Source organism: Myotis davidii, unplaced genomic scaffold, assembly GCF_000327345.1.
Source record: "Myotis davidii unplaced genomic scaffold, ASM32734v1 scaffold107, whole genome shotgun sequence".
NCBI classification, from domain to species: domain Eukaryota; kingdom Metazoa; phylum Chordata; class Mammalia; order Chiroptera; family Vespertilionidae; genus Myotis; species Myotis davidii.
Window position 1 is genome coordinate 5,958,742 of NW_006383012.1, and position 12,384 is coordinate 5,971,125.

The 12,384-nt window shown below is 32.2% G+C and overlaps 1 protein-coding gene across 1 annotated transcript in view; it reads left to right on the forward strand.

The window, feature by feature from the left end:
- ATRNL1 (attractin like 1) overlaps positions 1-12,384 on the forward strand; it is a 443,329-nt gene that overhangs the window by 71,998 nt on the left and 358,947 nt on the right. The window contains exons 13-16 of the mRNA XM_006778755.2: positions 350-558; positions 1,723-1,841; positions 5,540-5,672; positions 9,822-10,003. Coding sequence (XP_006778818.1) covers positions 350-558; positions 1,723-1,841; positions 5,540-5,672; positions 9,822-10,003 — 643 coding nt within the window. The remainder of the gene's footprint in view (positions 1-349; positions 559-1,722; positions 1,842-5,539; positions 5,673-9,821; positions 10,004-12,384) is intronic.

Here is a 12,384-nt window from a genome sequence, read left to right on the forward strand (position 1 = left end):
TAGAGTCTGTACGTAGCCCTGCCCCTCATTGACACTGCAGGTTACCTCCCTCTGGGGTGGGGAGGGCAAGACGTTCAACACAGGAGCTGTCTCCAACCAGGGAGTGGCTGCCCCTGGTGTCAGTGTGCATCATAGTGACCGGTCATTCCGCCAGTTGTTTCATCCTTTGGTCGCTTTGCATATTAGGGTTTTATTAGATAGGATTGCTGTTATCTATTTCTAAAAAATATAGTTACCTACCTTGATAAAATGATGTTCAATATATATAAATTTATTTATAAAACTAGTACATTAAACAGTGAATTTTGTTAATATTGCTTCTTTAAGATTCTTGTTTTGTTTTTATTAGGTCGATGTATATATTTGGAGGATTTTCCAGTGTGCTCCTTAATGATATCCTTGTATACAAGCCTCCAAATTGCAAGGCTTTTAGAAATGAAGAACTTTGTAAAAATGCTGGTCCAGGGATAAAATGTATTTGGAATAAAAGTTACTGTGAATCTTGGGAATCTGGGAATACAAATAATATTCTTAGAGCAAAGTGCCCTCCTAAAACAGGTAAATGTTGTTTTTTCCCTTTCCTTTCCCCAGTCTCTGGCATGAACTTCTCTACTTGCCTAGAATCAGAAGTGTTACCCTGCTTATAAGAAGTACCTTAGTAGCCTTCAGAAATAAAAAATGTATAACCCTCTGATTAGAAATCTAATGTTTGCACTAGACAGCAATTAATAATTTAATTTCTTTATTAACCATCTTTAGTTCTCTTTTTAAAATTCTGCATATAATATGACATATCAATATTTTATATGTAACATGATCATATATATGAATTATTTTCCTATGTAAGTAAAAAATGATTTCAAATAATCATTTTTCGGAAATATTGTGTGCTTCAAAGAAATAAAATGAAGTAATTTATTATGCATTTGGTATTGTTTTTTCTTCCTGAATTATTGCCATGCCAGATTATAAAGCTAAATTTTTTTCTTCAGTTTCGATGAATGTTCCAGTTTAATATTTTGTATAAAATATTGAATAAATAAACCTAACTTATGAAAAATAACTAGTAAATATTATTTATAAATGAATGACTAGGATAAAAATTGTTAAATTTTCTTTAAATTGGTGAGTTTTGTACATTTGCAATGCTACAATTAACAAATGTATTTTCAAATTTTGCTAATCTTTAACTCAGATGTCTCCAAATATCTTTATGAAGAATGATAAACAATATTCGTTGTAATATTTTCTTTTTTATCCATAGTAATATAGTTTGCTCACTAAATAACCCGTGACTAATATGTCTTCCTAGCACCCTAGGAGTTTGCTCTAGCAATTATATGTAACTTATTTTATATTTCTAATCTTTCCCTCTACATTTATTATTCTCTTCCGTCAGAAAACAAAATCAAATTTCCCTCATCCTAAAATTGTATATATTAGTCTTTTCTCCCTCCTCCATAATGTATACATTTTAACTGGGTATAGGATCCTGGTAGATTCAGTAATTAAGATGAGGGCAGGAGGTATATAAACCCTGTAACACAATTAATTAACTACAAAGTTGACTTCATATTGAACTTTTTTTATATTGATGGTCATATTTACGGTTTAAAAATGTCTTACTGGTTCTTGAACAGATGTTAAAAATGTGTGAATCGAGACGTGTGACATTTCCTTTTTTTTCATCCCGATGTGTTTCTGTCTCCGCTTGTATTGCAGCTGCTTCTGAGGACAGGTGTTACAGGTACGCAGACTGTGCCAGCTGCACTGCCAATACCAACGGGTGTCAGTGGTGTGATGACAAGAAGTGCATCTCAGCCAACAGCAACTGCAGTGTGGTCAGTACTTACGGGGGACGTTGTTAATGGTGCTGCTTTATAATCGTTAGCTTACCAGCTATTCACACTGTAAAATAATCACTTTACACATTGAGGGCGCTTGGAAAACACATAGGAAATCGCTGTCAGGATGTTGTCGATTCACTCTGTAGTTTGTTGTTCGGCTTTGTCAGTGTAGGGTCCATTTTAAATGCAATAACTTCTCATTGGGAAAATTCTTACAAAGCTGATTATAAAAGGACTATTAACTATAAACGCTGTCTTTTGTGATGGAAATAGGATTACATAAGTAATTATCTGAAATAATTTCCAGAGGGCTCTTGCAGACATGCATTAATAGTGGTATGGGATAGTGTTTGTTGATATACTTTGTGTGCAAGTTTAACCTGGGGTATTGATAGTGGCTGTTTGCCTTTTATCTGTTTTGAGACCAGTGGTTCTTAGCCAGAGGCAGTTCTGTACCCCAAGGGCCATAGGGCAATGTGTGTAGACACATTGGGTTATGAGTTCACTGAGGCTGCTACTAGCATCTATTAGGTAGAACCCAAGGCTGCTGCTAAATGTCCTACATGCATGAACAGACCTTCCGCAAAATTGTTATTGGGCTCAAAATGTCAATAGTGATGGGATTAACTCCTACTTTAGGTAGACTATTGAAAAAATAAAAAATTAATATTTTTGGCAGATGAAAATTGATTAAGTGCAACAAAAATTTACCTTTTAAGTGGGTAGTAAAAAATGCCCCATGTTCTTTAGATATTAGCAAATTGAAAGAAAAATTTAAAAGGAATTAAAAAGTGTATTTAATTGGATTAAAGTTTCCCAAATTGGGCTATAGCTTAAATAACTAAATAACATGCATACAGATTTTTCAACAAAATACAATGTATATTTTTCTGAATTTTTATTAATCAATGAAAGCATCAACTTGTTTTTACAGATAACAGGTAGTGGTAAAAGGTAAAGAAAAGAGGGTTTGAAAACTAAGTAAAAACTCTGTATCATCTATAATTTTTCTCCAGTACCAATCATATTTCCAAACATTAATTTTTATGATTCTAGTCTACAATATTATTCAAAACTTAAAGTGGAGGAAAATTTTCGGTTATTGACTCATTGGGTTGAATCCTTTTGCTTTCATACAAGATGGGGCCAAAGTCGGTTTATAGTTGTGAGTATGCGAACCACAGAGTTTATTCTTGTATTATTTATTAATTATTGTATTATTTTCTCTACAAACAACTGGAAACTGACTTTTGCCCCACCCTGCATACATTCCAGGGGGGTAAGTTTCTTTAATAACAATACATGATTCAGTGTTATTTAATGTTAATATGACATGACTCTTCTTTGAAAATTTGAATTACATGTTTTATACGTGGATTAATATTCATCTAATGAGTTATTTTAGTGAGTCATGTGGAAATACAAGTCAAGCATGGCCATAAGGGACTAAATCGGAGAATGTTATTAGATAAAAATTGCAAGCAGATTTTATTTACAGCTGTGTTGAATAAACCTGAGTTAATTTGTGTTTTGACATTAACACTCAGTGAAAATGTGCATATCTAAAAAAATTTGTTAAATAAGTTGCTGTCAAGTATATTCATTTTATAAAGTGTTTTTTTCTTTATGTTTTGTTTTTGATAATAATGTGTTAACAAGGAAAGCAGTGGGTGAGGCAGTGTAAGTGAGCAGATGGTCCTCACTTGTAATTTAGACTTTGATGTGATGTGTCTTTTAGACAGTTTTATCGCAGTGCCTGGTGGTGAAGTTAAACCAGATGCTAGTGAGTACAGAAAGGTCTATGAGATTTTAGTGTAAATGATATCTATTGATATCGTACTTCATTATTTAATCACATTTACTGCAAGTTGCATATATTATGCTCTAATAGTTCAGCTAGCCTGCTTGCTTCTCACATATTTTCACTTTGAATTTATATCTATGTTAGAGTGAAGATCAATATAGTAGTGGTTAGTCCTCATAGTCTGATTTATAATGTACGTACATCTGCTTCATTAGACCCAAAAATGCCAGCCATGTTTCAGAATAACAGTCAGCTTCCTTCCATAATTGATTAAATTGGTGCTGTGTGTAATTGAAATGTAGTTTCATCTATTGTATTGGTTCAGTGCCAGTAAATGACTATATTGTTGTTAATGAAGAGCAGTATAGTTACTTGGATGGTGACTCTAATTATACCATAGATATTGTAAGGGCAGCCTTAATTTCTTCTTTCTCTTATTCTAAAATGTTCTTTATCCATTCTCCTGGTCATTTTTATAAGCTATTCTATTTGTCAGATTATTCAAGTAAATTTGTTTCTCTTCAGTTAGGGGGCAAATGTTTGGAACTATAATGATTATATAAACCAACACTAAGATCTATTTATTATATGAAAACAAAAAGGTATGAATTAGATTAAATGACAAGAAAGTTAACATGTTTCTAATGAAAATATGGTTGAGTAAAAGTCACAAAGTCATTTGAGATTTTAAAAATTATATCTTTTGATATATTCTTAGGATGAATAAAGATAAATATGAGTTCCTATGTACTTTATATGTTACCTTCTAGTATATATAATTTACTCTGAAGGAAATAATATCTTCGAAATGGTGATGACTGCCATGTGTTTTATGTAGGAAAGTATAATAGTTTATAAATAAATATTTGGTGGGTGATATTTAAAGTATGTAAGAGGATGAAAATTGCTTTTTACTGTTTTTATATGTGGGATAGTTATGACTAAATTTTAACTGTTAAAGTCACTGGCTGAAAAGAAATATTTAGCTTCCTTCTATGAGAAAACCTGAGGCACACATTGTGCCCACAGGGAAAAACAAAAGTAGAAATAGGGCCAGGATGTAGCATTAAGTCCTTTCTGAGTTTTTCTCAAAGAAGAGTTACAGAAAGAGTTAAGCTAAAAATGTTAGTGTCTGATTTTCACCAGGTCGGTTTTATCATAGCTGTTGTTAATACGTGAACAACCTGAATCTTGGTGTATGTACGGAGCTACCACTAAAGTTCCTGTGTTGCCTGGTTTGTTTTCTTTTTTAACCTTTAACCTTTTAGTGCTGGAATTAGTTGAAATATGATTACATTCTATAGTAGGATTGATCACAGTGTAACTTTTGCAGGTTGTTTGCAGCCTGGATAAAAGCAATGTGACAAATACAGGAGGAACATCAGTTAACCGAAACCAGTATTTAGGTCTGTGGGAGTAAAATTAGTTTGTTATTGAGATAATAATTTAGCTTTTTAAATTGTACTGAATTCTAATAAAGCATCTCTTAAGTTTTACTACTTACCATTTCTACTTCTTTCCCACGGATTTGTATGGTAGTTTCATTATGACATAGGATTCTTTCATGTGATTATTAAGAGACACGACTTTGTGTATTGACCTTATTTATTGAATTGGAAGCCTGTTATCATATTCAATAGAAAATGTTTTCATTAGATGGTTTCTGTTTCCAATTGTGTAATGTGCCACATTTTTTTTCAATAAGCACACTGCCAATTCCAAGAACTGTGGTTTAAATAAATTATTAAATAAATAGAGATTCTGATTAAGTAGAACAGGAGTCAGAAATTTGTACTTTAAAGTTCATCAGGTAATTTATATTCACTGAGGTTTAAGAATCATTGCTGTACAAAGGTGAAAAATAACGTTTTATCTTTTAACTTTCTAGTCTGTGAAAAACTACACCAAATGCCATGTGAGAAATGAGCAGATTTGTAACAAACTTACCAGCTGTAAAAGCTGTTCACTAAACTTGAATTGCCAGTGGGATCAGAGACAACAGGAAGGCCAGGCTTTACCAGGTGAAATTTTCAGTTTGGTAAATGAGTTTTATAGTCCACAGATGAGTAACATTGTAGTAAAGAGCTTTGAGTAAGAACTTTCCATTTTCTAAAATTAAATCAGTAGCACATAAGCAATAATATTGGAGTAGTAATAGCATTATTTCTGCAAGAATATTTGTACATTTGCTTCCAATTCTTTTAAGATGTTTAAGGTTTCTTGTATTATTTTTATACTATTGACTTGATCAGAATTCTCTTCCAGTTTTCAAAATTTATATCTTAGCATAGAAAATAATAAGCACTCCTACTGATTGCCAAATTTGAACAAATGTTGATATTTTAACATTTGATTTGTTTTTTGCCATTTTTTAAAATTATGGGAACTGTTTTTTTACTAACTGCTTTTTTTATTATAAATTGTAACATTTATAATAAATATGTGATTTAATGAGAATCTGAGTTGCACAAATGGGAGCAAAGCTTATTTTAAAAATCAATTTCAATTTAGTTTTTGCAGTTAACACTCTTCTTAATAGACCCCAACTATGATTCTTTTTAGATATACAAGAGAAGATCAGAAAATTAAAAATATAGATATTTAACCAGTTTCATGTTCTTGTTATACAGATAAACTGAGACACGCACACTAGTTTAGTGACTTGCTCAGATTGCATGTATTGTGAAAGCAGAAGTAACTGTTAACTGTGTGTTCTATATCAGAACAATTTTTTGCCTTTTCCAATCCATGCTTTTTATTTATTTTTTCATAAAAATTTTCTGAAACTATTCAATTTTAAAATGTATTGGAAAATTCCATCCCAGGACGTATGTCTTTCTTACAAGTTCATGTAATTAAATAAAAATTAGATTGCTTTAAAAGTATCATTGAAATGTTGGAATGTTTACTTATTCAAATTTTAAACGTTGTTTACATACTGACCTGTAGTGTTTTTAAATAGTGATATAGTTAAGTGTGTGTTCACTGAGAAGATTAGAGAGTAGGAATGCACTGGGCAGGATTTGAGAAGCAGTAGTGAGATGACACTAAACTTGAAAGTAATATTGATTTCTAAGTGTTAAACTTTAAAATCGACATATAGATCGATAAAAATACTTACAAGTCTCTTTAAGAAGACAGAGTAAATCCTGGGCCAAAATCCTATTTGACTGAAAGGAATGTGTGTACTTAAAGGAAGATTGCTTCAGTAAGAAAGGAATTTGGTTATCAGTTTTCAAAAACAGTAGCACAGTTATATTCCATAGTCCCTACACACTCATTGCCCAGGAAAAGACTTTGGTTTGGTGTAAGGGCTCCACTTGACCAGGCTAATATTTTGAAGAATAATAAGTACAGTGCAATAAACACAATGGAGCATTTGATTATACACTAACTTCCTTGTTCTGTGTTCATATTTACTGAGCAATCAAGTGGGTATATATACAGTGTGCTTTTCTTTTTTACTCATCTCAAGGAAGTGAATCCTAAATGGAGGGCCCAGCTATAGCAGTTGCACTCTTTCATGAAAATTTGTGAATTGCATTTTTAAAATTGATCTCATGTAAATGTGGCAATTTGAATTTATCTCACTAAACTCATTTACCAAATTAACTGCTATCCCTTTAACGCTAAAGCTGAGTTGATGCTCAATACTACAAAAGCCTTAGTTTAGCCCCAAAGGCCCCTGCTTTGTTTTTCACTTGTGTAGTTTGTCAACCAGTTATTTTTGGCCTCAGGAAAAAAAAAGGTGGGGGGAGGTGGGGGCTGGCAAAAAATATCTAAATCCTTCCTTGATTCAGTAATGTTAGAAAAAGCTATAATTTAACTTTTAAACTGTTTCCTTAAAGTGATTGGGACTTCAAGATTCTAGAACACAGGAAGATTGCTGTATGTGTAGCCTGAAAATGAAACCAAAGGTGTTTTACACAGTCTTATTAAGTGATCATTACAGTTTATTGAGGGGTTACTATGTTCCAGGCACTGTGTCTTATTCATGGTACCCAAATTAATAGAACAGCAGTTATTAAAGAACCGTCTCCTGTTCATGGACCCTTTAGCATGTCCATGAGGTCAAAATAATAATATTGAGATATTATTTGCATTTTAAATTCTTATGCATGCATTTACTATGGAGTTTTCCAAAGCTATGCAATATATGATTTCAATAGATTGAATGTAGAACAGATTTGCACAAATGTAAAACAATGCTACACTTTACACTATTTTATTTGGAGACTATAGTTAGAAAATTAAATATATTATTTATTTAAAGGTGTAATATTTCTTCTGAACATTTTATAGGGAAAATTTCAGCTATATAGAAAAATGGAAGGAATATTAGAGCGGACACCCAATACCCACACCCTAGATTCTGCAGTGACGTTTTAAAAGCTCTACTTCAATCCGACCTCTGCCTCCTCCTCCTTCTGTTTATCAGCACATCTTAACTTTTTGATGCCAGCGCCCTGATTTGAACTCTTAGCCACTCTTTCTCAGGAAGAGATTAGGCCTGAATATTGCATAAGGGGCAGAACATCCTAGAAGCTGGATGTATTTGTAATTAATTTTATTTTGTTTGTTTTTTTAAAAAAAATTTCAATTACAGTTTACAGTCAGTGTTATTCTGTTAGTTTCATGTGTACAGACAGCATAGTGGCTAGGAGGCCATGCACTTCACAGAGCCTTCCTCCTGATATTTCAGGTACCCACCTGGCCCCACTCATAATTATTACAATTTATTGACTCTGTTCCCGTGCTGTCATTTACATCTCTGTGACTATTCTGTGACTACCAATTTGTACTTTTTGAGCCCTTCATCTTTTCACCTAGTCACGCAAACCCGCTACCCTCTGTCCAACTGTCAGTCTGAATTTTAAATTGTAATTTTAAATAAAACAATCATATCTTGAAATAATCAGCTTCAATTTTTATGTGGTCAAAACCAATACATGTAAAACGGGGAAAGAAAAGATTAGTGGAGTCCTCTAGAGTTACTGAACCAAAATGTTTGAGAACAGCAGCGCTAGAACAATCCCTAAAGGCTGCACGAATGCATCCAAGGCTGAAAGGGCTGGAGGCACAGAGCTACTTAATGTGATATGGAAACTAAACTGTAGTCAGACTTTATAGATCAGGGTGTTGAGGAAATACTGCTTTGTTAATTAGTGTACGCTAGTGCATACCTTTGTATTTATGAATCTGTGTTTTATTTTTATTTGTTTATTTTTTAGTCCTCATCTCATGAGGATATTTTTCCATTGATTTTTAGAGAAAGTGGGAGAGAGAGGGAAAGACAGAGAGAAATATCGATGTGAGAGAAACACATGGATTGGTTGCCTCCTGCACGAGCCCTGACTAGGACCCAGGCCGGGGAGGAGCCTGCAACCGAGGTACATGTCCCAGACTGGAATTGAACCCAGGACCCTTTGGTCCACAGGCTGACGCTGTATCCACTGAGCCAAACCAGCTAGGGCATGAATCTTTGTTTTAGAAAATTGGTGTACTGTTTTAAGTTTAGTTTGAACTCTAAGGACAAATCACTATTACTGAATAGTGTGTTTAAACTTTAGAAAGACCTGAAGAGCTGTGTAAAAGGAAATATTAAAAATCAGATTATAGCTTCTTACAGAAATATAACGAAATGAGAATTTTCTCCCTACAAATATAATTAAAGACTCAAAGAACCAAGCTTATATCAAAATAATATACCTGGACTATGGAAATTAAATTGGGAAGACAATTAGCTACAGTCATAGGAATAACTTTGAAATTGCTTTGTTATATGCTGTTATTTTCTTATTTGAGGGCGCTTGTATTTTGTAAATTGGACATTAGGATGTAAATATAGTAATATAGTAGTCATTTTACTTGTTAGATACCATATGCCAATACACTAGACTTACAGAGAAAAGTTAGCAAATAGTCAACATATTTTAACAGATGTTATGGAGCTATACCTTTTGTTTAAAATTGAAGAAAAAATTAGATTCTTCTGTTCCCATTATGTACTAATCTATTAGACAAATTTTGTCCAGTATATTGACATATTTAAATATTTTATTGTTAAAATTATTTAACTAAATACAGAAATTCTACTTAGAATTTTGAAATAAATGAAAAAATGCACATGCTTTTTGGTAATCTAAAATTAAGATGTTATTTTTTTCTAGCTCATCTTTGTGGAGAAGGATGGAATCATATTGGGGATGCTTGTCTCAGAATCAATACCAGTAGAGAAAGCTATGATAATGCAAAACTTTATTGCTATAATCTTAGCGGAAACCTTGCTTCATTAACATCCTCAAAAGAAGTAGAATTTGTTCTGGATGAAATACAAAAACATACCCAGCAGGTAACAGCTATACTTATTTTTATTATGTAAATATGCTGATAATACTATAATTATTGGCCATGAATAGCCATGTAAAATAAATATTAAATGAATTCTTTTTGTAATTTAAGGCATTACTTATACTAAATCTTGGAAGTAAAAGTGGAACTGATTTCAAAAGTGAACTGGTAGAGGACTCATTTAGTATGTGGATTTAGTAGTAAGGTTTTCTATAGTACTCATCTCATATTTTGCACAGTAAAGCAATGCATTATTTTTTTTAATCTTTTTTTTTTTTAAAAAAATATATTTTATTGTATTCTATTCACCGCGCCAAACCGGTTTTGGAGCAATGCATTATTTTATGAAGAACTCATATGACTAAATATACTGAAAAAACAGGGCATATAATGTAATAATTTTTTTTGAAGTATTATTATTTTATAACTTAAAAAACTCATAATAAAAACACTAAACATTGGCTACATTTGTATATATGTATATTTTGTGCATGTGTATGTGTGCATTGTGAGTTAAGTTTTTGAATTATGCTATTTTTCAAGATATTGACTTGCTTGAAATAATATGCTAATAGTTAATAGGACTAAAATCAATATTTAAGGTAGGTGGAAGATAAATGAAAAATTGGAAACAGTTTCAATTTTCTAGAGAGTTTATGGAAAATATTTTCATACAAGATAGAATATGGTATCAAAATACCATTTTATAAGAAATTTCCAAGAAGAATTGACACTATTTTCTCTTCTTGGAATATTAACATATACTCAATTCCTAGGAATATTAATAAAAAATTTGGAAATAATTTATCAAATCTATTTTGAAATAACCTTACAGTTCATATACTTCTTGAAATGCTTTGAGGGCATTTTAAAAACTGAGGTCTAATTGATATATATTATTTTCAGGTGTACAACATAATGATTCAATATTTGTGAAAATGATCACCACAACAAATCTAGTTATTATCTATACATAGTTACAAAATTTTTTTTTCTTGTGATGAGCTCTAAGATATACTCCCTCTAAAACTTTCAAATATGCAATACAGTATAATCAACTATAGTCAACCAGGCTCTACATTACAACTCCATGATTTGTTTTATAACTAGCTGTTTGTACCTTTTGACCCCTTCACCCATTTTTCCCCAACCCCAGCCCCTGCTTCTGGCAACCACCAGTTTCTTTGTTCTCTGTATCTATGAGCTTGTTGGTTTTTTAAGGTTCCACATATAAGTGAGATCATATGGTATTTGTCCTTCTCTGTCTGACTTATTTTACTTTAAAACAATTGACTAAATCCAATTTGTTTGAGAAATACCAGCCTTATGGTTGAACGATAAGATGTATATGATAGGAAGAGTGTATGTCATGGAGGAGAGATGTTTTGATTGATTGATTGATTGATTGTTCTTCTGACATTTTTTTCTTTATTTTTCAGAGTAACATTTTAAAAATGCTTTAACTTATTAAGGAATACTCTCTCATACATTAAAAGAATCTCTTTGCAGTCCACCTCTTCTCACATTACACTTTGAGAGATAGGCATCCTCAGTCATGTTTCCAAGTATTTACAGGCATAAGTGGAAACAAAATTAGAGTTTTGTTTTTATGAGTATTCTTTTACCCAAATGGTACAGTGTAAATATTTTTCTTTAGTTTATTTTCCTCACTTAAAACATGTCTCTGGACAGCTTTTCATTTCATTTATTTTAACTTTATTTTTATTGTTGACACTATTACAGATGTTCCCTATTCCCCTAACCCCCTTCGCGTATCTCCACCCAGTACCCACCCTCCTTCCTCTCTGTCCATCACCTCACTATTGTCTGTGTCCATGGGTTATGCATATATGTTCTTTGACTAATTTCTTCACCTTCTTTCATCCAGTCCCCCTCCCCCCCCGACCTTGCTCCCGAAAGCTGTCAGTCTGTTCAGAAAAATGTAACAAGGTATATTTATAAAGTTTTAGTTTTAGTCATATGGGCCATACAGCATAAGATCTGTTAATATTCATTAGAAACCAGAAGCTTTGAATCTTTAATTATAAAATTCAGAGACAATTCCCAGTGACCCTTTGGAAAGTAGTCTTACTGAATATGTATCACCTATGTAGACTTTATTAGTAGTAAATCCACATTCTTTGAGTTATAGCAAGTACTAGTATTTGGCATAACTCTCTTGCTTTTTTCCTTGTTTATAAAATATATTTTAATTTCTTACACTATAATCTTGAAGTGTGCTATTTTAAAAGTGGCATATTTCAAGGATACTTGTTTTAATTGTTCTCTTTTTCTTGCCTATTATTGTAAGGCATAAAGATTGGGCTGTTTTTCTGGATGTGTGATGTACTTAGATTCATAGTTTGTGGACTAGCATTCCTG